The 27,434-nt window shown below is 38.9% G+C and overlaps 2 protein-coding genes across 2 annotated transcripts in view; one reads left to right on the top strand and one right to left on the bottom strand.

Annotated features, from left to right (window-relative positions):
* The window catches only part of LOC113405311 (intraflagellar transport protein 74 homolog), a 59,000-nt gene that overhangs the window by 20,198 nt on the left and 11,368 nt on the right, over positions 1-27,434 (bottom strand). The window contains exons 7-13 of the mRNA XM_026646384.1: positions 26,685-26,744; positions 25,186-25,247; positions 14,401-14,539; positions 13,426-13,488; positions 11,085-11,228; positions 10,295-10,335; positions 4,431-4,510 (exon numbers count right to left, since the gene is read on the bottom strand). Coding sequence (XP_026502169.1) covers positions 4,431-4,510; positions 10,295-10,335; positions 11,085-11,228; positions 13,426-13,488; positions 14,401-14,539; positions 25,186-25,247; positions 26,685-26,744 — 589 coding nt within the window. The remainder of the gene's footprint in view (positions 1-4,430; positions 4,511-10,294; positions 10,336-11,084; positions 11,229-13,425; positions 13,489-14,400; positions 14,540-25,185; positions 25,248-26,684; positions 26,745-27,434) is intronic.
* Positions 15,427-23,380, top strand: LOC112115998 (leucine-rich repeat-containing protein 19). Its single transcript, XM_024213259.1, is given in 5 exon segments — positions 15,427-15,478; positions 18,702-18,793; positions 20,617-21,121; positions 21,387-21,602; positions 23,052-23,380. Coding segments are annotated over 5 exon segments (1,194 nt in total).

Here is a 27,434-nt window from a genome sequence, read left to right as displayed (position 1 = left end):
TCTTAAATAACGAACTCATGGTTCTGCTTCATCCCTAATTTGGATTTCAACTGCGTTAGTCACAGGGAAGAAAATGAATATCCAGTAGAAAGCATAATATATACATTTAGCTTTCTACAGTGTAGCAATTTACTGGTGGTGGTTGGGAAAGCTATGTTAGGACAAGATTAAGCTGAGAATTTGAATGCATAAGTTAGGAAATGTATCCTTCCTGACAAATTTGTGTACATTAATTAAACTTTATTTTTTTTAAATATTTTTAACACGCTCTAGACTATATAAATGTTTATTCAGAGGGTCAAATTCATTGTGTACACCTCTTATCTAAACCATTTGGATCAGATTGTAACTTTCACTGTTAACCTGTGCCGGGGTGCAAGAAAGCACTCCTTGCATTCACTACTCATATAGCAAGTAGCCACACGGGGGAAAAGCAGCTTTTATGGGGCTGACTTCTCTTGCTCAAGTAGGCTGAGTAAACAAGCAATTAGTGGGGAGCTTTGACTCCACACTCAATGTGCCAGCCACAATAGCTGTGCTGGCAATAATTCAAATAAATAATAATAATAACAGCAGAGTTTAGGGCTGGTGCAGATTACTCACCCTGCTGGAGGAAGGGGAAATTGGAGATCAGATTGTGATTCTGAATCACAGTCTAGTTACTAGTCTGCTCTTAAAGTAGTTCAGCTATGCGCTTCCCTTCATTCAGGGCTTGTGGCAAGCCATAATTTAGTCCAACGTGAACAGGGTTTAGGTACCACAATTCACTTCAGCATGGGAACAAAATGTAAAAAAAAAAGTGTTTAAAATAATGCTAAGGTAAGACCGTTAGAATGTTTTTAACAGTGACAGTATCAGTACATATACCATGATGGCCTTACCTCTAGCCACCTTTGTACCTAAATACTGGGTTACAAGAAGTCTTCAATTAAGGAGTCTCAGAATGGGGGCAGACTCTTACTATATATGCTGCAAAATTTCAAGAAGATGGGGCAAGTTCATCATGTTGTGGCAGCCTTCACTTAATAAGTGCCTGGTTTGAAATTCAGTCTTATCACTAATTTCAACATATGTCGGAGCATTTAAAAAGCACAGAAGGAAAGGAAAAGCTGGATATAGATTTAACTGAGCAAGCACATTTCCCCCCAAGTCTTTTACATCTACATCCTCTCTGCTTTCCTTTTTATCTAGTACATATAAACAATAAGCATAACCAGTGACCTCTGAGGGACAGTGATTTTGCTTGAGTTTCCTTGCAGCTGTGGCCTTGTTTCTTGCTGACTCTCCCTTTCATGATACAGGGTAAATTAGCAACATGAAGTCCATTCCACTTGCAAGAAGACTGTGCATCACTCTACACGGTTAGCATGTTAAGGCTGACTGTAAGCAATCTAAGAGAGTTTAAAGAATTATAGCACTAGTTTTAAAATGTCCATAGTGTATAAATAACTTTAGCTCAAAAGTTTGAATTATTTTACCAATAACATACTTTAAACTTCATTTGCAGACTACATTCCAGAAATCTGATTTATTAGGAGCTTGTGACTGGTCACTTAAATGTCATTGCCAACTTACAAGTCACATATTGTAAGTGGACTTTTTTTTTTTTTAAACCTATATTATTTTAGATGATTAAAAGTAAAAATTTTAAAAATCCTAATTATTTGCTTTTCTGCTTGGACAATAAAAATCAATGAAGTCAGTTTTACTTTCATGTTTTTAGCCGTGAAATATTTGGATTTCAAATGCTGCAAAGGAATTTTTAGATGTATAAAATCAACTGTTTTCACTTGACATTTTCATTTTCATTTTTTGAAATGTTGCTATTGAACTGAGGCGTTATAAAAAGCTTATTTATATAAAATTTAAATTTGGGGCCAAATATAAGTTAACGTAGTCCCAGTTGCACTGATAGTTTGTGTACTGAGCACCAATAACAGAAGTACATTGAAAAAATTACATCCTAACCATTAATAATATTATTGGCTCTAATTTCTTCCTATTGTGTTTGAATCAGTTTGCCAAGTGCTCTAATTCACTACTGAGCAATTCTCCCATAAACTTGACCCATCTCTGGACTGCACTGCTTTACTTTTCAAATCCATTGTAGGTCCCACTAAAAACCTCTAATCAGAGGCTTTTGCAAGAAGCACCTTGGCTCTCAACATTCACACAAGAAATGGGCAGAAGAAGTCAGCAGCAGTCCAGAGCACAATGAGAGAGAATGACTATTTCAGCTACTGTTTCGGAAATTTCTTTTTGTGCTATCCAGCTGCTGTTCCTGTTAACAATAATTAGAAAGTTGGCACTGATTCACCAAAGAATTTAAGCACATGCGTAAATTCATGCGTATTCAGCAAAGCACCTATGCATGTGCTTAACTTCAAGTGCTATAAGCCTCTAGTCTACCTTGTAAAAGTGTGGGTGACAAAAGTTTCAAAGGAGTACAACTTACGGACAAGGACCAGGGTAAGCACAGTTTGTGAGGACAAGTTATGTAATCACTACTTTCCCGGTCAAAAATACAGTAGTCATGCAGTGATGTTTTAAACAGATAAAAAGCTGATGAGGGAAAAATAAATTTCATGGGGCAGATTCTCAGGTGGTGTAAACTGTTGTCTGTCCATGGAGCTATGACAATTTAGACCAGGTGGGCTCTGTCCCCACAGTGCACGAACAAGGTCAGTGCCCAATACATTCCTGATTCAATATAGATTGTAGGAAACATTATTGGCTATCAGATAAATATATAAGGTAGTCTCATTCAGCCTGTAATACTTCTACTGACCATTCCAGGTATCAGGGTATCAGCAGTTCTACTAAATGTACTTCATACACTTCTTTTAAACAAAGGCCTTTAGAAAACAAATGATGGCAGCAGAGCAAGTGCAATGGAGGACCAGCAACAAAAGGACTGGTTGCTATGCAGTTGCTAAACTATAAACTAAGAAGCAATTCACTCCTTACCTTCTATACTCATCCAAGGATACAAAGATAACAGTGTTGGAAACCAAATGAAAAGAAAAATAAAAGCAAAACAGTAAAGCTCTTACTGCTATCTGGAAAGGGGAAATTAATAATAAATAAATGTTTTCAATAACAAGCTATTTCTCTGGGAAACAATGAAAATGCTACATTTCAGTAATAGGAAATGAAATGTCATACAAGAGATCGAAAAGAGAAACAACAAGTATTATGCAATTGTTTAAGCTAAGCTCAATCACAGTATAATTATTGTCGTTTCGAAGAAACTAGAGGTCAGATTGTGTGCTGAGCCTCCTCTCAAGAGGAAAAAATACTCAGGAGAGTTAAAAATATTATATTTATTTACACACACATTTTAATTTAAAGGTCTCATAGGAAACAAAATAACTTCTGTTACAGAGACTCCTGCAGCAGCATCGTAATAATGCAGCTCCCAGTCAAAGTAAGAGCCACCAGAATTAGAACAAGGCTTTCCCTGGGCTGAGTTTCCAGGGTGAACAGAATTTTGTCAGGGCTGATATGGGCATCTGCCTAAACTAAGCTTCCCCAGCTGGACTAAGCTACACAAGCCTTGATTAGACTCCTAGGCTAAACTGAATCTCTCATAATTGGAACAGGTCTCTGCCCAAGCCAGGCTCTCAAGCCAATTTCAGTCCTACACTTCCAACACTGGAGTACGACTCTTTCTAAATCAGGCTAGAAAGACCCTTTTTAAGCTGGGGTGAGTTTAGTAACTCATTAAGCCCACTACCACTAAGCTCCAGTCAATAAGCAATCACTCAGAGATGGACCACTGTTAGCTCAAAGTCAAACTGCCTCCAGTTGCTATGGAACAGGGAATGAGCTACTGTGTAGACTGTCAGGGACAGAAAATGTATGATCTGACATACTTGATCAAATCATTGGTCAATCAAGTTGTTATTCTGCTACTTGGCCGGGGCTAAAACATCTGACGCTTCAAAGGAAGAATTCAGCTCCATTTTCATGTTTCACATTACACATTGTTCATTACAAGCAATAAACATTCCAAAATCCAAATTAACTGACAATATTTCGGAGATCAAAGACAACAAAAAAATACAGTATTTTGTTTTTCTGGTGATATACTACTTTTACAGTGGTGCAGTAATAAAGGCTTGTTTTTTCTCAAGAAGCCATGCAGATATGATTGGGGCAACACAGAAGAAACAGACAGGTGCACTAAGTGCTATTTTTATACAGTTATTTTACTGACCAGAACCACACTTCCGGCCTCAAGCCAATTTAAGGAACTCACCATTTTGGAAATCTACAAACTGGAGTTTGTGCCCTTCCAGATCAGGCTACGCAAATGCAGATGCAAATCAGAGTTTTAGGACACCCCAAATTGCAAACCACATGCAAACTTAAAGACAACTTTTGTAAATTTGGCTCTTTAGATTCTATTTTGAATTTGGTGCTATTACCTTGATGCTCCTCCAGATCCATGTCAAGTCGTCGAATTACATCATTAAAATGGTTGATTTTTTCTTTTATTTCTGTCAGCCTAATAATAAATAAAATTTGTAGCTAAAACTGTGCTATTAAATGGTTAGCTTTTAAGAGGCACTATGAAGGATCAGAATACAAATAGTAAACAGACTGTATTACTAATACAAATAATAATAGAATAGTAAGGTCATTATTATAACAAGCATTTGTATGGCACCCCTCACCATGGTCTCTCAATGTACTAAACACATTGTTTCTGCCTCATTTTGGACTAAAAACCTTTTGTCTTTGTGAAACAAACATAATCACTACAATTATTCAGTTCTTATTCAGTTTGTGTTACTATATGGGTCCCTCTGTTGGTTGTTACACAGCTTTACAGCGAGACAACAAATGGCATAACGCAGCAGGAAATAGTGATTTTTATTTAAATAAAATTCTCTGTATAACAATATTAATTAAGAAATGTAAAACACTGTAGACTATAATCAAATGGATTAAGTAATTACATTACATTCAGAAATTCTTCTGTAAATCTTCAGCTATAATTCTTTATCAATTATAATTTTTCTTAGTTACCAAGAATTCTGTTTAAGCAACTTATTAGCCAATCAAATGTTGGTTACCCAGTTTAAAAAGAAACCCACAAAATGCCTGTGACTGTGAATATTTAAATAAAATTGTACAACATAGTTTCTAGGAGATTTAAAGAAAAAAAGGTTACTAACCTCTCATAATTGTTGTTCTTTGAGATGTGTTGCACATGTCCTTTCCACTCTTGGTGTGTGCGTACCCCATGCAGAGTCGCCAGAAACTTTTTCCCTCAGTGGTACCTGCCGGAATGGCTTGAGCATCCTCTGCTGATGGGCCCAGCTGACCTTGAGTCCCCCAGTTCCTTCCTTCCAGAAACTCCAATGCAGAGTGGTAGAAGGGTGGGTCGTGGAAAGGACATGTGCAACACATCTTGAAGAACAATAGTTATGAAAGGTTAGTAACCATTTTTTCTTCTTCAAGTGATTGTACATGTGCATTCCGCTCTTGGTGATTCCCAAGCAGTTAAATAGGCAGACAGATCAGAGTTTATGTATGCACACACAATACAAAGCGACCAAATTTGGCGCCATCTTTTGAATACTGAGTGATGGTAGAGAAGGGGAGAAGAAAGTGTGTACCAATGACCAGATTGGTGCTATGCAAATGTCCAGGATAGGCATCTGCAACAGGAATGCTGTTGAGGATATTTGCAATCTTGTAGAGTGGGCAGTCAGCTTGTCTGGAGGAGAGATGCCTGCCAGATCATAACACGTGCAGATACAAGAAGTTATGCAAGATGAAATTCTCTGAGCAGAGATCGAAAGACCTTTCATTCTGTCCGCTATGGCCACGAACAGTTAGGTGGATTGCCAGAATGGTTTGGTCCTATGTAGAATGCCAGTGCTTGTCTAATGTCTAATGTGTGTAGCCATTACTCATCCCTATTTGCATGTGGTTCGCAGTAAAATGCAGGCAAGTAAATTGACTGATATGAAAATTTGAAACTACTTTAGACAAAAACCTTAGATGAGGGCGTAAGTACACCTTATCTTTAAAGAAGACTGTGTATGGTGGTTTGGATGTGAGGGTGCGTAGTTTGGAGACCCCTCTGGCAGAAGTGATAGCAATTCGGAAGATCACCTTCCAGGAAAGGAGTAGTATAAGCAGCACATATAACCTCTAGGAAGAGGCTCAATGGCGGTCCCATGAATTTAGCCAAAACTAAGTTCACTCCCCAAGGGGAAATTGGCTCCCTTAGTTGAGAGTACAATCTTTCCAAGCCTTTAAGGAATCTAATTGTCATGTCATTAGAAAAAACAGAACAGTTATCCACGTGAGGGTGGAAAGCTGATACTGCTGCCAGGTGAACAGAGGAAATCGCTACGCCTTGCTGTTTCAGGTGCAGGAGATAGGCAAGTATTTGGTGGATGGAGGAATGAATCGGTGAAACTCTGGTTTGACAAGCCCAGATAGAGAAACATCCATTTTGACAGACAAGTGGCTCTGGTGGAGAGCTTTCTGCTACCTGGCGAACTTGCTGCGAGCAAGCCTGCTCTTTGGGATTTAACCATGGAGCTTTCAGGCTGTTAAAAAAAGGGTTCACAGGTTTGGGAGAAGCAGCCAACTGGGTGCAACGGGAGCGAGATTGGAGTTGCCGCTGAAAGGTCCAGTAGAGTGGAGAACCAGGGTTGGTGGGGCCATGCTGGGGCTATTAATATAACCCAGGTGTGACTCTGCTTGCTCTTTAGTGGCACTCTGTGTAGGAGTGGGACTGGGGGAAAAGCATAAGAAAGCTTTCCCATCCAGGGTAGCAGGAAGGTGTCTGTGATGGAACCTGGACTGTGGCTTTGTAGAGTGCAGAATTGGTGACATTTTCTGTTGTTTGCAAATAGGTCTATTTGGGGAGTCCCCTACTACTGGAAAATGCCTCTGGCTACGTCGAGTGAAGAGACCACTCATGGTGACTGGAGAAAGACTTGCTCAGGAGATCTTTTAGCTTATTCTACACCCCTGGAAGACAGGTGGCCTTGAAGTTGGCCTATGCAAAAGATGGGCTATGCAAAATATCCATAGGTGAACTGCTTCCTGACATAGGAGGGACGAATGAGCACCTCCCTATCTGTTCAGGTAAAACATTGCTGCAATGTTGTCTGGAAGGACAAGCAGGTTTCTTCCCCTGATATGAGGTAGGAAAGCCTGACAGGCAAGACGAATTGCCCTTATCTCGCTGACATTTATATGAAGAGCGAGCTCTGTCAAGGACCAAAGACCCTGAGTTCAGAGCTCCAGGTGAGCTCCCCATCCTAGAGCCATCCTAGATCCTGAGACCAGAGTCATTGATAGTTGAGGGCGCAGGAAGCACCCACGCAAATGTTGATAGGATTCAACCACCAATTCAGCAAAATTAGAACCTGTGAAGGTACCATGAGCACAGTGTCCAAATGCAGATGGTTTGGCAAGTACACTGGGGCCAGCCATGTTTGAAGGGATTTGAAGTGCAGCCTGGCATGTTGTACTACATATGTGCATCAGGCCATGTGCTCTAGGAGTCTCATACAGTTTTGGACTGTTGTGATTGGATGAATCTTGAGTACTGTCACGAGAGATCAAATAGATTGGATTCTCGACTCTGGGAGGACAGCTCTGGCCTGGGTAGAGTCCAACAAAGCCCCTATAAACCCTATCCTCTGCAATGGGCAAAGGATAGATTCGTCTGCATTGATCAGTAGTCCTAAGGCCTTGAAGGCTGACTGAATAAGATGAACGCTGGATATAACCAGCAGTACAAGTAGGCTGGTATGCTCCGGTATGCCATACTAGCAAGCTATTTATAGCTGGTACAGCGTACCGGAAAGACACAGAAGCAGGAGGGCTGGGGGTTCTGCTTCTTTCCCCACTGGGAGAGGCAGCGGGGAAAGGAGCAGACTGCTGACAGCTCCACCGGCGGCTGTACCACCCCTAACCCTGTCCCCCAGCTCAGTCTCCGGCAGGGCTGTTGCTGTAGTACAAGGAAGGATGGAGACACAGCTCCATGCCTGGAAGGGCAGGGGGCGGGGCTGGGAGTTCTGCTCCTTTCCCTGCTGGGAGGCGCAGCAGCAGGGAAAGGAGCAGAATGCTGGCAGCTCCTCCGGCGGCTGTACCGCCGCTCCCCAGCCTTGCCCCTGCCAGCCCTGTCTCTGGCGCATCAGGAGGAGGATAGAGCCGCCCGCCCCCCCTGCCCCGGGAAACACGGGATAGATGTGGGGAGGGGACGCGGAGAGCGTGGGGACCCCAGGGGTGGTGAGGATTCACATGGAGGGTCATGTGCCCTCCTTAGCTAGTGGGGGCCCCCCCACACTGGTAAGACATGGATTTTACTTGCACCACTGGATATCACCTAAGTTTGGGACTGGTCCTTGATTAGCCAGTCATCCAGGTAAGGGTAGACCTGCACTCCTAATCTTCTGAGGAACGCTGCTACCACAGCCAGACACCCAAGGAGCTGCAGATAGAAGCACCATGAACTGGTAATATGAGTACTCCACTACGAGTCTGAGAAACTTTCTGTGCCCTTGGTATATCGACACATGAAAGTAGGCATCTCTTAAATCGAGGGCGGCATATCAGTCTCTTGGATCCAGAGAGGGAATAATGGATGCCAGGGTGACCATGCGAAACGTAATCTTCTTGAGATAGTTGTTGAGCTGATGCAGGCCTAAAATAGGCCTGAGATCTCCCCTGGCTTTTGGGATTAGAAAATAATGGGAGTAGAAATCTTTCCTTCTTAAATTCTGTGGAACTTCCTTTATGGCTCCTACCTGAAGAAGAGATTGAACCTCCTGGACCAGAAGTTCTTTGTGAGAGGGGTCCCTGCAGAGGGATGGAGAGTGAAGGTGGGAAGGAAATACATTGGAAGGTATATCCCACCTCTACAGTGCTCAGCACCCACAGGTCATAGTGCTATGAGACCAAGCGCTGATGAAATGGGCAAGGCAGTTTGCAAACAAATGAAAAATTGTGTCTGGCATCCTGGGAACTGGTACGATGTCCTCGAGCTTCCCATCAAAATGCCTGCTTACAACTCCCTGGATGTCTAGCTGGGACAGGCACTGAAGCGGAGGTAGAAAGAGGAGGTGGTCTACACCTATAGCCTCTAGTCTTCAGTCTCTGCAGGTCCTGTTGGACAGCTGAAGCAGAATATTGGAGGGGCTGCTGAGGCATGAAGTGCTTCCTGAAAAGGGCTAGGGTGTACAACCCCAGGGACTTTAATGTTGCCCTCAAGTCTTTTAACCCACGGGCTTAGTGTGTCTGCTCCTAAAAGAGCAAGGATCCCTCAAAGGGAAGCTCCTGCACAATCTGTTAGACCTCCTGTGGGAGCCCAGAGGACTGCAATCAGGAGCTCCTATGCACGTTTGCGGCTGCCAGGGACCGCCTGACCCTGTTGGTGCCAGTATCGTCGACACTGCAAGAGTCAATGCTGTTGGTGCCAGCAGACATGGTGCCATCTTCTGTGGTACCAAAGCAGAGGAGCCTACAAGTCAGCGGTCCTGACTTCTTGTTCAGCCAATCGCTAAGACAGACAAGTGTGTTTACATTTGCAGGCGATAATGCTGCCCAGTGCCTATTAATCGCGATTAATTTTTTTAATCTCTTGACAGCCCTACTTTAAACAGTTTACCTACTGCATAAATATGGATTAGACAATATTTAACTTGTGTTGTAGGGCTTAATTGTATCAATAAATATTTGTATTCAAACAAGTTATGATATCAGTTTTAAATTATGGAAGCAAGCAAGCATCTAAATTCCTTTTTTAGTCTCATGGACATTTGATTTATACAGCACATATCAACACAGCAGCAAGCCAGTCAAATGTTTTAAACTTTGGAAAAACTTTTTAAAAACAATGTAAAACAATTTTTAAATGGTCTCCAGGTTGAGATTGCTAGCTAAATTTAAACTCAGAGACTTTTTTTAAAAACAGCTGAGTTTCTAAAGTAAGAGATCCTCAAATACAGTAGTTTTAGTGAGTATAAGCATAATACGTATAGAATGCTTTAGTAACTTAATTTAATTAAATTTTACTGTAGATTATTAATAACAACAGCTACAAGCAACACTTATCTATTATTTTATAAATATTAACTAATTCTCACAGCAGGATAACAAACAGGATAAATGACTTGCTCAACTTCACAGAGGAAGTTTGTGTGAGAACAAAAAGTAATGCTTGGCTCCTAATCCTGTGCTCAGACACTTCTTTTATAATGTGCGGACCCACTGGCAGGAGCGGGGCTTATAAGAGCAATATAACATAAGTACTCACTGTCTTTCCATACTTGCTATTTCCTGGTTATCTTCTTTAACCTATAAAAAATGAATAACAAATGTTTCAATACGGGGAATAAATTCAAAGACAAAAAAGAGAGAGACAATTTAAAAGATGCACAAAACCAAATGATTAACTCAGTTATGTTAGGAATGAAGGCTCAGCCTGCCAAAGATCTGCTTGGAAATCATTTTTCTACAATGGTTGCTTTGCTGAATAAAAGATGCAATATTATCATTTAGTGGTGTCATCATTTCAGCTACCTCCCCGTGCTTCTCTTCTTTCCCAATACCTATTTTAAACTTTAATGCTCTGCAACACTTACTCTCACATGAATACTTTGTATGCATGCAAACAGCTTCATTTAAATTAATCAGACTACTTATGTTAGTAGGAATTACTCACACCAGAAAAGGTTGCAAGACCAGGTCCTTAATGAATAAGACAGCTCATCTTTCCCAAACTTTTTAGTCTTGAGTTAGAAAGATGTTAAAGAAAATGAATCCAATTTTCCCACCCCTGAGTGCTCCCTTTCTATCCTGAAAACCTGGTATGAAAGTGACTAGAACAGGAGCTGCCTCTGACAGTTTTACATTAGCTGAGAGCTCCACCCCACCAGATAATTCTTAATCCAGGTTCCAGCTCCTTTGTGTTGCTCAAAGAGCAAAAAGGGCCAGAATCCAGGCAGAGAATCCAGCCCAGTATTTTAACATTTTCATTCTTTAAAAAACACTGAATTAAAAAAGCCTTGTAAACAAAAGATGTAATAATCATTTTGTTTTCCTGCCTGTTTCAGTAATCGCTCTCTTTCTTCCTGTGGAGATCCCATACTCTTGTCCTCAGCAATCATTTGATCCCGATGTTCCTCGAGCCCATGAAGTTTTTCATACAGCTGCACTGCCTCTTGTTTTACCTGGGAATGTGCTATTTCCTGAGTATAACAAACAAACAAACAAACACTTACTGGTTAGACGCATTTCTAGTAGGTAAGAAATTGTTGCAGTGCTTGTATTTTTATTTAGCAAAGTTCACATATTTAAGTATCAGGGGGTAGCCGTGTTAGTCTGTATCTACAAAAACAACAAGGAGTCTGGTGGCACCTTAAAGACTAACAGATTTATTTGGGCATAAGCTTTTGTGGGTAAAAACCTCACTTCTTCGGATGCATAGAGTGAAAGTTACAGATGCAGGCATTATATACTGACACAGGGAGAGCAGGGAGTTACTTCGCAAGTGGAGAACCAGTGTTGACAGGGCCAATTTCAATCAGGGTGGATGTAGTCCACTCCCAATAATAGATCTGCTCTCCCTGTGTCAGTATATAATGCCTGCATCTGTAACTTTCACTCTATGCATCCGAAGAAGTGAGGTTTTTACTCACGAAAGCTTATGCCCAAATAAATCTGTTAGTCTTTAAGGTGCCACCAGACTCCTTGTTGTTCACATATTTAATAAAACAAGTTTATTTGGCAACTGTACAGTGAAGTCTGCACAAAGGACCACCCATATAATCTAGCTGTCTAGGATCTTGCCCTTAAGCACAGTTTCTGAGCATCTCAGTGCTATCTGGGTGCTTTATTAGGCTATGTCTTGCTATGAGGGTCTACCCTAACGGAGCTCCAAATTTACCAAGTACATTTCTGCTCCTTCTTTGCTGGAAGATAATCTCTGTTGAGGAACTTTTATGGGGGAAGGGGCAGAAAGGCCTTGCATGGTCAAGACATTTTCACTATGATATCAAGCCACATGCACACATCAAAAGATCTAATATTTGAAGGGGTTGTCAAAATATCTATGCCACTGACCTGTGAAAGTAAGAGAAGAGGAAATTACTTCACTGTAACTGTTGTTTTCTGAGGATATATACTACATCTTATCCACACTTTTGGGAGCATGTTCCTCTGTGAGACCAATGCAGGCAATCTTCAACTTCAGTGGATTAAACCTATTGGTTTGTATGTGTGTAGCACAACCCCTGCTATGGAATTTAGGCCAGTTCTTTCAAAGTGGGAGGTGAAGTCACTCACGCACATATTAAAGAAGACTGAGTCGTACAGAGAAATTGCAAACCTCTCAACTGTCCGGGGAGAAGAGTTTGTGAGTGATCTGATGTATATATTCAGGGAAAAATTAAAAGTAATTCTCTGATTTCTAATGTCACAAAAGAATACATCTGACACTGTTAAGGGTAACTGAAAAATAGAGTTTAGAAAGGAAACTTCACCACAGCTATATGAGTTTGCTATCCTGAATGTTAGAGTGTCTAGTGGTAAAATATGTTCTGTTTTCTTTCTGAGGAGCAAATCCAAGGCAGTGGAAAACATGGAGGAAAGCCACAGGCCTACTACACACTTAAGTGACAGCACAGTATATATTCACCATGGGCAAAATTTAGCTCAGGCTAGGGAGTACAAGCAAGCCCCTGCATGCTACTTAAGCACTATGTTGCCTCTGCAAGGATGGGAGTGGGAGAAATTACCATGCAAGATGACCTTCAGTGGAGCACCGATACTAGATCAAAATAAGTGACTGTGGAGGGGACCACTGATTTGGGCTCATACACATGTGTACAATAACAAGGAGCCTCTATGTTGGGGTTTGGAAGGACTGCATCTGGTGTTCCAGCACATAGGCTAGAAAAGTGGCCACAGAAGGACAGTGTTACAGCCCTGATCTTGCTTGTTGATGGAATTCTATTCTCCCGGACGTTTGTTTGGATCCACACAAAAAACAATTACTCTATTAGCATAAAAAAAGAGTGACTTTCTTAATTCTTTCAAAAGTGCTAGTTTACATCTATGATGTAATCACTAAGCTATATTTCACATGTATGATATACTAGCTGTGAAATACAGTTATCTGATTACCTGACACCTAGCAAAAATAAGTAATAAATCATAATTGGTGAGGTTTTGGCCCTGCCTGATAAAAATAAAATTATACAAATTAATGGCCTGAGTCCACACGACTAAAATAGATGCGAGCTTTGCCTATATCTTCAATGGGTGCAGGATCAAGCCATTAAAGAGTTACAGACAAAAATATACTGTGATTACTTTGTTGATGTAAGAATTTTTTTTTTTGCATTTACAAATATAAATAGATCAGTTATTTATCTTCATACATACAGCTCCTAGAGTGTCTTCCTTTATATTTAGTCCATCCAACTCCTGCTGTTGAGCATCTAATTCCTAAAGAAAACAAGCATGAATAGTTTAGGTAACAATTACCACTGGAGGAGGATTTACTTCCCCTATTCTACACATTTTATACTTGCAAATGCTGTAGAACATTTAGTTGATTTGTTAGATATATATGTGAATAGGTTAAGACCCCTTCCTCTAAACAGCTCCAGGTTGAGCTTCACTGACTTTGCAGTACTGGAGTCTTTGTGAATAACATTCATATCATTGTTACTTGTATTTTGGCTATAATTATGAACCATTGTCCCCTTTCATCAATTTTTTTTGAAGGGAAAGTGTCCGTTGAAAAAATAATATATATTTTAAAAATATCCTCATCTCTTTTGTTAAACTTTAGCTAACTGACACTGAAAGAATTTTAAAAATCTAAGTTTAATTTTTGCAGTCATTTTCATTTATGTGAATGTCAGGCAGTTATTGTAGTGGATAAGGAATTAGAAATCTTGGGTTTTGCTCCCAGCTCTATCACTGACTTGCAATGTGACCTTGGGTAGGTCATTTAGGTCTGGATCCTGCATAGTTTATAATTGTTCTTAATTTTACTCATGTGCTTAAAGTTAAGCATCTAACTGTTTACTGGATCAGGGCCTTAACCTCTACACCTTTATTTCCCCCATCTGTAAAATGAGAATAATGATGGAGGAGAATGAGGATGATTTATCCTTTGTAAACCACGTTGATATCTACAGGTGGAAAGTGCTAAGTATTATTTGTTTCTAGTCAATTTCATTTTCTGATTTTCATGCATTAGCACAAAGTTGAAATGTTGGGGATAATGCTACCTGAAAGTTTCCTTTTAAAGTAATCAGATCTTAGATTCTTCAGTATTGCAAACTATACAGTGGAAATCATCGAGCTAATTTCACATACATCTTAGACAAACAATATGACAAAACCCACCTGCAACAGTTTTTCATTTGTAGCCTTCATCTCCATGTATTTAGCTTGATTTTCCTGAGACATATTTTTTATTATGTCATCAGCTACTTGTTTTTCATGCTCAATATCTTCTTCCACTGCTTGAATTAACTTTTCTTTGCTGTAATAACAGAGGAAAGTAAGAGTATTTTTGTAACTTGTACTAGGTACTAATTATACTTTTTATTTATAAAACAAAGAGATGCTCATTCCATGCTTTGTACCCCCTGAAACAATCTAATTTCACACAAAAAATATACAGCTAACTTCTTTCCCCAGAATAAAATAAATATATTCCAGCTGATAAAATAAAGTGCACCATTACCGTAGATTTTTTGCTTGAAATATATATGATACACATTGTATAACACTGGACTTGATTCTTCTGTCCTTACACAAGTTTAACTCACTGAAATCAATGTGAATTTTGAACACAAAACAACTTTAGGATCAAACCTATCATAAAGTAATTTTTTGAATGTTGACATACCATGCAATGTTCCCCCTAAATAAAGAGGGAATATGTGACAGATTTAAGCTACTACTAGAGATAGTTGCTTCAATTACATCACCATTATATACAAATTAGCAAACTAAAAAGATGAGGCTTGCAAACCATGAATTATCATTTAAAAATGTGCACATCTGTAAAGATCTGAAGATTTTACTTATCTGATGACTAGATTCCACTTACAAAATAAACCTCTTCTCTTATAAATATCTTTAATTGACCACAACTCATCCTTTGTGTAAACTCCTGCAATATTTTAACTTGATTTCTCCTATGTGATCAGAAATTATGAGGCCTAAACATATCATTACCAGACTTCCTTATTGGCTGTACATCCAAATAAATCTAAGTGACTATAAGAAATTGTGCAACCTAGTCAATCTTTTGCTAAGGAAGTTCTAGTCTTTTATTTATTTATTTTTAGCTACCTGCTCGTTCACGGAGTACAAAGGTTGAAAACAAAGTAAAGTGCTGTTGCAACACATCACTTCTTTTTAATGCCCAGGAAACACACAACTATACATATGCTCTCTCAGAAAAAATAGAAAGGTAAGATACTTTATAGAATTTTTTTACGAAACCAACTTAATATCTTAAGTGTGTGGGAAAATACTTTGTTTATATAATTTGGCTGTCAGATTGGAAATAGATCATACATTAAAGACGCTTTGGGTTCCTCAATCAATATGAACCTTTCACAAGCCAAGCTACTGCGTTATGCTTTGTTAGAAGATTAGAAAACAACTGTAGTCTTTTGGAAAGGAAAGATTTTCTGATTTTACAAACTACATTTCTTCCCAATTTATTCTTGAAAACTGCATATTTTATTGTTTTTAACTAATATAGGAAGTGTAAAGGAACACATCGCTATGAAATGAAAAATCCTAAAAAGCCATTTATGAAACATTTTCAAAGAAAGCACCTATGGGCTCAGATCATAGGAGAATGTCATGATATTAATGATGTGCTGCTAGCCTGAGTTTTTTGCAAAATGACTAATTTAAAAAAATCTATTTTCCAATAGATCATCCTTCAAATAGTATATGTTGCATTTTTTATAATCCTTTATCTTTCTGCTCTTACGTTGATGTTTATATGGGTCTTTTCATTGCAAAAGAAACTGACTGACTATAAAAGGAAAATTTTTAGATAGAAATGGATTTATTGAGTTTACAGTGTCCCTTTAATTCAGATGTACTGAACAACTTTGATAATTTTCACCATTTAGCAACTTGTAAAGATTGGTTTCCCCTTTTCAAATTTCAATAATATTCTGAGTCAGGATTGCTTTAATAGCCTGCCCTCCCTAGGTGTGCAGAGAAACCCACACATCTCAGGTATGCTGCAGTGATAGGCGACAGGGGATGGATCACCTGATGATTACCTGTTCTGTTCAGACCCTCTGAAGCACCTGGCATTGACCACTGTCGGAAGACAGGATACTGGGCTAGATGGACCTTGGGTCTGACCTAGTATGCCGTTCTTATATTCTTATGATAACTGAAAGTTTCTATACAGCAGTGGTTCTCAACCAGGAGGTCCGGGGCCTCCTGCAGGGCTGTGAGCAGGTTTTAGGGGATCCACCAAGTATGACCAACATTAGACTCGTTAGGGCAGAAAGCCAAAGCCCTGCTGCACAAGACTGTAGCCCAGGGCCCCGAGCCCTGCCACCTGGGGCTGAAGCTGAAGCCTAAGCAACTTAGCTTCGCGGGGGCTCCCTGTTGTGTGCGGCCCCAGGCAATTGCCCTGCTTGCTACCCCCCTAACGCCGGCCCTGGCTTTTATATGCAGAAAAACAGTTGTGGCATAGGTGGGACGTGGAGTTTTTATAGCATGTTGGGGCGGCCTCAGAAAGAAAATGGTTGAGAACCCTTGCTATAGAGCATGTGGAGTGAATCTAGCAGATGTACATTTCCAACAACAGTGGAGATACACAACTGGCTAGAGCAATCCCCATCTTCCTAAGGGGGCAGACAAGCAACTAGCTAGGTTGGGTCAGCAGCCCACACCTGTAAAAGAGATCATAAGTACTATTTGAGATAAAGAGCTATAAGCCAATGTGCCCAGCAAACAAGTTTGCCAATGGCTAGGCCTGCTATCATGGTACGAGATTGGCTAAGGCTTCCTTTAACTAGCTTTGAGAAGAATTGAGACCTAGCTTTAAGAAATAATTTTGATGCTGGAAAGTCTCTTTATTCATCCTAACATTTCGTTTGCTTTTTTGATCGCAGCTGCACATTGACCAGATGTCTTCACTGAGCCATCCACAGTTGAGTCTAGGTCTTTTTTCAGGGTTTATACAGTTAACACGGAAGAACCCTGTAAGGTGTCTGAGTTTTTAACTTTTTCTCCTCCACTGTGCATTACCTTACACTTACCAACATTAAAATTCAGGTGCAATTGTGTTGCCCATTCACCTAGCTTGGTTAAGTCTCTCTGAAGGTACTCATACAGTCATCTTTGGTCTTGATTAACCTAAATAACTTTATGTCATCTGCAGACTTTGCTACCTTGCCACTCACTCCCCTTTTCCAGCCCATTTATAAATATATTAAACAGAGGACCTGCTGTGAATCTTTAACCATGATGGATATTGGCCATTTAATCCTGCTCTTTGTTTTCTGTCTCCTAGCTAGCTTTTGACCCATGACTACTTAGGGTTTTTTTATCAGCCTCTTGTGTGGGACCATGTCAAAGACCTTTTGAAAGTCTAAATAAATTATCTCATATCATTCTCCTTTATCCACAACTTCACTAACAAGTTTGAAGACTGTGAATAGTTAGTGAGACACATTTTCCTTTTGCAGAAACCATGCTGGTTACACCCCATTATATCATGATCTTCCAGATGTTTTATTATTCTATTTTTAATTATTGTTTCAACCAGTTTGCCAGGTAGAGATGTAAGGTTTACTGGTCTGTAATTAACCTGATCACTCCTAGTGCCTATTTAGAATACAGTCCCTAAATTTGCACTGCACATGTCTGAAGGAGCCTAGATTCAACTTCCTTAAGGGGTGATAAAGTAAATTTTTCCAAACTCTGGTTTTCCTGCCGAATCCTATTTCTCCATCTCTGGTGATTTTGCCTCACAGGATTTTTGCCTTTCTTGAAAATCCAAAGATGCTGCATGCATGTATCCTTTAATACAGCTTACATGGTTTGCATTCACTTTTACTTTATTACTTGATGGGTTTATCTTGCCAATAAACCCTGATTCAAAGGAGCAGATGGACCAGGTGTCATTTGCACAATTTCTGAGGTAGGTTAATCTTAAAATAAATAGCCTCTGTAAGGAAAGCACTCATGATTTCCAATAGATAGGGTGTATCCCTGTTCAAAGACCCCAACACAGCATTTTGAGCGCCATGGTTACCTAGCTCCAAAGCATAGATGAATAGGTTGGTGCATAGGGGGCTATCCTATGACACGAATAATAGACAGCTTATGAGTTGACTGTGCTGGTCACCACATATACTGATCGATTGCACAAAAGCTGCCTGGTTGGTTTCAGGTTTGGCTCAGTTCAATAAAAGCTGCAGCTATTTTGGCTAAAACACATCTTTCTCTCCAATTAGAGTCTTATTTAGGCTCTTGGCAATATTTACGTAAGACAAAAACACAGTAAGTTATGATGAATCATTTGTTTCAACTATAAATCAACACTTTTGTTTACATTACTAAAACCATCTTCACCAGGAGCATGCCTTTAAACTACTAATACAGCAACTTAAATTTTGGCCCTAACATGCAAAAATATTCTCTCTTCTAGATTTTGAACATGAAAATCCCTTGGCTAATGATCTGGATTGGAGCACTATTTTCCAATCCAGTCACGACTGACTGCAATATTACTTCTCTTTCTGTAAGTTTTATAACCATATAAACTAATCTGTTTAATTTTTGCTCATTTTTGTAGAAGATCCATCGAAATTACAGGAGATGCCTTGTAGATCAAAGACATTATGTATTTTAACAATAGTCCCATCTTCAACCACCTCAATACCTTATGGTGTATATATACAAAGCCTAGATATAGCTATAGCTGGAGAGAGAGAGAGAAAGAGAGAGAAAGAGAGAGAGATTCAACAACCTGATGGTGGAAGCATGTAGAAATGAAATAAACAACATGGCTTTCTTTTAACTGCACAATAAACCAATGCAAATCATTATGTCAAGGCTGCACTTTGCAATTTATTGAATTGCAAACATGTTTGATAAGTTTATGTTTTCAGATCTTGATCCAAAACCCACTGACGTCAACAGTCTTTTCCCTGACTTCATTCAGTTTTGGAGCAAGCTCAAAAAACTGCAAGCTGCTGGGCACCCTCAGCCAAGGGTGGTGATGGAGTTCAGCACTTCACAAAGTCAGCCCCACAGCTTTTGAAAACAATACTAGTAATAAGAGAATGGAATTTAATTTTTCACCTCACTCTTTCCAAAGAGAATTTTAATTGAATCGCTTCCTCCTTCTTGTACTTATATTTTGGGTGTCATGATGGATAGTCAGGTGATTACACTGCTGTTATATTGATTACTCTGCTTACATTAAGGAAATGACTCACTGCCTACATGTCTAGAACTAACTTTGCTATTTATCTTTTGCACTAAGCTGTGGGAGAGGAAATTACACATACACACACACACACACGAGAAATCCACCATCTTGTAAAAATAAAACAGGTCTCAGTGTACTCATTGGTAGGCAGAATAAAATCAGTACAGTAGGCTCTCAGAGCTGAAATGACTGCAGGTAGGTTAGTTTCAACCCAGAAAATCAAATTAGTGTCTTGGTTGCAATAAAGATTTAACCTTTAGTGAACTCAATCCTTCTCCAAAAGGTCTGCCTGAAAATCTTATTAAAATAAATATCTTTGCATAGGGAACAAAAAATAAAGAGAAAACAAAAATGAGTTAATTCTCAAACTCTTGCCCTCTTCCTTTCATTCAGTCACTACACCTTTCTTCAGGGATCTTCTGGTTATGTAGGAAGGCAGTTCTTTTTATACTCAGCCCCCTTCCCATCAGGCCTGGCCAAAACTTCACATTACATTCCTAACTGCTCTTGGTCATTAATTCCCAGCTCTACCCTCTCACCACAGAGGGGAGTTTCACCTCCCTGTCTTGGAATTCCACACTCCAAAATTGCTTCACTAAGGGCTTGTCTACACTTACAGGGGGATTGATGCGTGGTGATCGATGCATCATCGGTCGATTTAGCGGGTCTAGTAAAGATCCGCTAAATCAACCGCAGATTGCTCTCCTGTCGACTCCTGTACTCCATCGGATCGAGAAGAGTAAGGGGAGCCGACGGGACAGCGTCTACCGTCGACATCACATAGTGTGGACCCCACGGTAAGTAGATCTAAGCTACTTCGATTTGAGTTATGCTATTCACGTAACTCAAATTGCATAGCTTAGATTGACTTTTCCCTGTAGTGTAGACAAGGCCTGAGATGATTTTCACCACCTCAGTATATCCCACAAGTATATTTTTAAGAAAATCAGGAATAGGATAGTACAGGCCCAGGACGGCTTTCCTTTTGGACCTCAAAGAGTTGGTTACAAGGGTTTTTTGCACTGCAGGTGCTTGTCACTGTTTCTCTCTCCTTCACCATCAACCCTCCCTACTAGAAAATAATTTGTAATTTTCTTTGTTTATATTGTTTTTCTCTCTCCCTTCAACAGGTCACTTGTGAGGAATCTGCAAAGAATTACTCTTCTATCCCTACCTCCCTAAGTAAAAATGTTACTAAACTGTATCTTAGCAATAACAACATTACTTTAAATGATACCGACAAAAAGGTTCTGCAGCTATTTATTAACTTGACTGAACTCTATCTGAATGAAAATGCCATTACTGTGCTACATAATAATACCTTCTGCAATCTGTCAAAACTCACAATTCTAGATATTAGTAGTAATTATATCAGTACAATTGAACAGGCTGCATTTAAAGGCCTAAATCAACTATCCATATTGTATCTAAATCATAACAAAATATCCCAGTTGGATTCTGACACAATTGCATCGCTAAAAAACCTGATGATTTTGAGTCTACAGGACAATTTGTTGAAGTACTTTGATGTAAAAGCATCATTTAAACTGATTACCTTAAATGGAAATCCATGGAATTGTTCCTGTGGCCTGCTCAGTTTACAGAAATGGCTGAATACCTCAAATGTGACCATGGGTAAGTTTTGACAACAGCAGCATTCAGGACATTACAATATTTACAAAAGTAATCCCTCTGCAGTGTTTGTTTCTCTCCAATCAACCAGCATTATCTTGGTCTTACCTGGTTGCGCCTCATCCAGCTTGCTCTCATGTATAAAATATGATTTAATACTGTTAATTAATAATGAACCTCACTTATATATCACAATATCTCACTTACACTGCAGCACAGACCCTATAAATATAATCTTTCATTACCTTTTTATTATTCATACTTTCAGAACATGAAAATGACACTCTGTGTGCATATCCAGATGTCTGGAACAAATCTTCTGTCAAGACAGCACCTATCCAAAAATCTGATTGTGACTCAAGAAGAGGATCTATAGCAATCACTACACCTTTCACGTCTGCCATCAGTCCTAAAATCATTTCCATTTTAACATCCTCTCTCAACTCTTCAAACAACAATATTAGGAGCAATGCATCACATCCAGGTGATGTATTGATGTTTCATTTTAATACTTTATAATAGCACTGTCCAATACCAGTGCTATGGGACATTTCTCCAAATAAGTGAGGGATATGGGGATTGCTGTGCTCCTAGGCACAGAAATATTGTGTTCACATTATGTGGAATTTATGTTATGTTTAACTTTATCAGGAGCTCAAAACTGACCTGAATTAGAACTCCATTATGGAATATTGTAAAATAATATCTATAAACTAATGATGTGAGAAGAAGATTTGAGGTTCAAATAACCATCCAAGTGTTTGTATTTTAAATGAACTACAATCAAGCCACCCAGTTAAACTGCCCACAATCTTCTATGCCTGAAATAGGCTCCTTCCTATTTTTAGTTTTCTTCTTGGTATGTAAACAAGGTCTACTGATTTACTTACCCATACCCTTATCCCTAACCTCTGGTGTGTTCAGTGGGAGGGCACCATGACTGTTCTTCATGTTTCCAATAGGGGTAGCATGGGGAGCACTTACACCACTTTCTCCACCATTGGTGTCCCATTTTGAACCACCTCCACCCCCCACTTGATACCCTTCCTCTCCCTTTTGACCCACAATTTATTCTCTACTTCATCCTCCAGCCAAATGATTCTGCTCCCCTGCCTTTTCCCACTCAGAGTAGCAGCTCCGCTTCCTGCTCCTGAGACTCTCTCTCCTCTGCACAAAGAGACCAATAGGACCGATGAGTGACTGAAGTGGGAGAAAGGGATGGCAATCTCTGGATCGTTTTATACCTAGGAGGCCAGCACAGCCACAAAGTCCCTTAGGATGCAGCAGCTGCCATAATTCCCTGGACACTAGCCAGCACTGTGAACACACAGGGTAGATTTCCAAATAAAGATTCTTGGCAGCTATGATCTGTTGGGATTTTCATAATAAAGGAAATATATCTGGAGAGATGTGCAAAATGAAAGAAAATTAAAAAGTGCCGATCTGGATGTAGATGTTCTAGAGGGCAATCATGTCAGCTTGAAGCTTGAAAATGAAAATGAAAGTCAATTACACGTTCTATTGTCCTATTCCAGGGATGAATCTAAAGTTCACTTAAAAGCTGAATAATGATTCGAGGAATGTGCCCAGAACATTTCAACAGACCTTCAGTCCTGAAAAGAAGTTACCTATTTAAACTTGGCCACACAGCACATTCTGAGTATCTAGAGGGTGAAAATATGGACTTAGGTACGCGCACGTAAAAAGTTTGTTCTCAGTGCAGAGATTTTGGTTGCCCAAACATTAGTATTCTATTAATGCTGTACAAAGAGTCTCAAGAATTCTTCTCTCTATCACTTTGTTTCCATGAGTCCCTTATTGGGCCATGAAGCAATTAATATCATAGTTCTTTTGGTTATTATGCAAGGAGCTGGTTATTTTGGTTTAAGATATTTAATTTAATGTGATTTTACTTTCTTTTGTATTCTTTAAGGTTCTCCACCTCTTGGCAAAACTTGGGTCTTTCTGCTCGGTGTTCTGGTGTTTGTCCTAAGCTCTTCACTACTGATTTTTATTGCCATAAAATTCCCACTGTGGTACCGCTACTTGATCAGCTACAATCACCGTCGTCTCCAAGAATATGAACCAGAAATGTTTGATAAGGAGTTCACAACTGATCTGAGCACTTCTTCATCAATATCAAATACCAATGAGCAAGATTCCATTGTAGTATTTGAACAAACTCATACATTTGTACTTGACGAGGATGGATTTATTGAGGACAAATATATAGACGACCCTGGATTAACTGAAGAGGTCTAAATTCTTATATAATGGATGATAATTTGGCTTTTCAATAGCTGATTATATAGGATCAATCCGTTCAAAATCTTGTATATAAATATTTCTAGTATATATCACAGATAGAACTCAAAGCTCTCAATCTCTCTCTTTTGGACAAATGTGTGGCACATGTTGTATTAACTGTAGAGGTAAGAAATCTGGTGATGTGCATGTATTACCACAGTAACAAATATTTCAAAGTACATAAGCATATACTCCATATGTCTGACACTAAAATCTCACTGTTTGATTATAATGGGGGAAAATAATACCTACTTCTTATATAGTATTTTCATCAGTAGATCTCAAAACACTTTACAAAGGTAGCATCATTACCCCTGTTTTACAGCCAGGAACCGAGGAACAGAGTGGGGAAGTGACATGCCCATGTCACCCAGGAGGCCACTGGCAGAAGTGGGAATTGAACCCAGGTCTCCTGAGTCTCAATTCAATGCTCTATCCACTAGGCAAAATTAAAAACATTGATTAGAGCACTTGGGATTTTCCAGCTAAGCCAAACTCAGTTTTCTTTATTCCTAAACAAAAAGTATTTGTTTAAGTAAAACAAAAATGCTGTCTCACCTCCACCACTTAAATGCATCCAAGGACAAATTATCATTATTATATACCAACCACCTTTTTATCTTCTGCCACTGTTGCCTGATGTCTTTTTTGTTAATATGTTATGAATATTTGAAAACTGCCAATGCAGTACATATTTTTAACAACTTAAAGAAAACACTGAGACATTTCTGTTTTTAAATTGCAGGTAGATGAATCTCTTCAAGATTTTCAAATATGTTGTTGAGATATAGGAAAATATCATTTTATTTAAGGAATAATTTATGGTAAATGAGAAAATAGACATTTGTTTTAATATTAGAAGAAAAATGTATTTCGCATTATTTCACAAAAGTGTTTATAAAATACAGTGGATAGCAAAATGCTCCACATTTTTCATCATTTTTATTAAACTTTTAAAGTCACAAGATCTTAACATTGTATAAAAAACAAGATTTGAAACATTAATGGCCCAAATCTATCCTCAAATAGACCCACTGGAATAAATGCTATAGATTTAGGCATGTATGAGGACAGAATTGGCACCAACTGTAAAAACAAACATACTACAAAAACTTGTGGTGTATTTATAAAACAGTTAGCAGATATGTGGTCATTTTTAGTGTATTTAGAAATCACTAAATAACTCATTTTAATTCTGTCATGATAGCTATGATAACATTTGTTTGTTTCAGTCAGGAAGTCAGACCAACTATAAAGCAATCTCGAAGAAACAAAAAGCAGTCAAAGAACGAAGTGTTTGTTTTTAAAGGAGACATTGATTCTTACATAATGTTCTTTTAAATAGCTTCACTTTTGTTGTACTGAATGACATACTTAATTGCAATATTTAATGAACACAGATGCAGTAGTGACAGTATAGCCTGTACGATTATTGACCTGATAATTTCTGATTGACTTAGAGAACAAACCCATTATGTGTTTCATCTAATTAGAAATCAACTTCTTTATTAAAATGCATTGAAACAATATTTTAAATGTACTTTAGGACTATGCTGTACTTTAAAAAGTTGACTGAGTGACTGAAGTTTTATTTCTTACAAACTTTATTCAGTAGCGCTTGTAGAGCATACATTCAACTCTTAGGCAATATTTTTCTGAGTTAAAAATACCCCGATCAATCAGATCACTTCTTCAGTCTTACCCATTTTAATAAGCTACTTTATGCTAAAATTCAATTTTCTGATATTTGTGGTACTTACGCTTGTCTCTCTGTAAAAATTATATCAATACTCTGAGCTTCCCGGTCATTTTGAGTTTTCAGCTGTAAAAAAAAAAAACAATAATCAGTGAGTAACAGTTTTTTGCATGAAAAGATACTTGCCACTAATGAAAATATAAACACTATCCATTCATCCAAGGTTATACACACATTTGAATGAACGAGAGGAATGGAAGACCAGAATGGAGAGGGGAAGGAATAGCAGTGGCTTCCTACCCAAAGACCTATCTGATGCTGCAGAGATGGATTCTGTAACTGTAATTCCCATTGGAAGCCTGCATTTGAATGGGAGCTGTAATCACAGAAACTGCCTATCAGTGTTTTTATTAATAATCAGGTTGGATCACTTGGGGTAAAAATAGCTTCACTGGCTTCTCAGGCTGCTGGAAGCCTCTTTTCAAAGAAAAGTTCCTTCTGACTATGAACACAGTGAGCACTGGCGCAGTCTTGGTGCCTGGAGGCACCCTCCAGCAAACTTATGAAATTAAGAAAGAACTTCAAGGGAAAGCACAGCTGATATGTATTTGCTTTGAACACACCATAGGCCCATTAATGCACTATTGCTTTGGAGTCACTTGAAGGGCAGAGCGTGGAGGAGAATGAAGAAAAACTCAAGAGCCTGGGGAATTTTACAAGGAAGACTGGTGAATGTGGTCAGCCTCTCAGCTGATTAGTTTTCTGCGCCTTCCACCCAAATAATGTGTGATATATGTGAATATTGGTACATTGGGTTGGGAGACATATCACTCTTACCTTAAATAGAGAAATATCATGGGCTTTGAGGATGATTTTAAGAGTAACTGTGTCACTGACCAACACAGATACCCCAGCATTTGGGTCAAAATAGCTGGATGAAAAGGTTTAGTCAGTCTTTCAATAACTGTAGCTCTACAGATGTTGATTTAGGATGTCAACCACAGTATTTTAACACAATGAATCTGGGATGCCAGGATACTACATTTAACATCCCATGCAGTGTTTTCAGGGTATATTCAAGATCTAAATTTTAGACATGGACTTCCTTGGGAAGCAAGAAAAAGAACTGTATTCACTGAAAACATATAAGAAATATCTCAATGAGTTTTTTTATAACAGAAACTTTTCATCTATTTAATTTTTTTAAAACTATCAATCCTGTTTCTGGAAAATAATTATAAAGTGTTTGCTAAATTTTGAGACAAAAGAGAGTTTTATGCTGTCACAATCCTATAACTAAGGCCTCAGTCCTCCAAACACTTACACGTGTGCTTAACACAACACACACAGGCAGCTCCACTAAAGTGATGTGGGTCTCAACCCTGCAAACTCTTACATACTTGCCTAGTATTACTCACCTGAATAATCCCATTACAGTCATTAGACTGTTTAGGTCAACAAAACCATGCATATGCACAAACATTTGAAGTACTGAAGTTGTAATGTATATAAATATATTTATTGTAAATGCTATATTAACATGGCAAATCCTCAAACTCTTACCATATTATAATCGCTCATCACTTCTTCCATATCTGTATTGGTGTTAAGTTTATCCACTAACTGAAACAAGAAAGAAGTTCAAACAGTTAATGCTCTGTTCTTTTTAATCACATTAAAGAAACATACAAGAAGTTAGAAAACTCTTAAATCACTCTTTGAAAATGTTACAAAAGAGATGACTGATGTGGTATTGCAAACAAAAATCTGAAATTAGAAATTTTAATATACTACATGTAAGCTTCATATTTCATAATTCTTACAAGTTCTGTATAACTGTACAAAATAACATTAATATTACAGAAGCGGTATTGATTTCTCACATCCAAAGCAAAGTTGATTACTTATAATATCAGTACATTTTCTTTTTTTTTAAATACTCTCCTTGGTTTCCCTCTCCTTCTTACAAGCCTCAAAATATTTTTTCTCTCTACTGATTTTGTCCTTTCCTATGGACATAGAGAAAGAAAGGCTAATTTTCAACTCCACTTCAAATTTGAAACAAAATGTATCTGTCCAATTAGCTTAAATCTCTTAACTAAACTTAACAAAATGTATCTGTCCAGTTAGCAGGGCCGGCTCCAGGCACCAGGCACCCAAGCTGGTGCTTGGGGCGGCACCTGGAGGGGGGCGGCGGCGCTCTGGCCGCCTGGGGGGGAGAGCCGAGTCCCCCCCGGTGCTCTGGCCGCCCTCCCCCCAGCCGCCGGGGGGAGAGCGGCGAGCCCCTGCTGGGGCTCGCCGCCCTGCGCTCTG

Source organism: Terrapene carolina, unplaced genomic scaffold (assembly GCF_002925995.2).
Source record: "Terrapene carolina triunguis isolate 2854851 unplaced genomic scaffold, T_m_triunguis-2.0 Scaffold35022, whole genome shotgun sequence".
Taxonomy (NCBI): domain Eukaryota; kingdom Metazoa; phylum Chordata; order Testudines; family Emydidae; genus Terrapene; species Terrapene triunguis.
The sequence above is the reverse complement of the archived record's forward strand: the minus strand, read 5'-3'. Positions and strand labels throughout refer to the sequence as shown.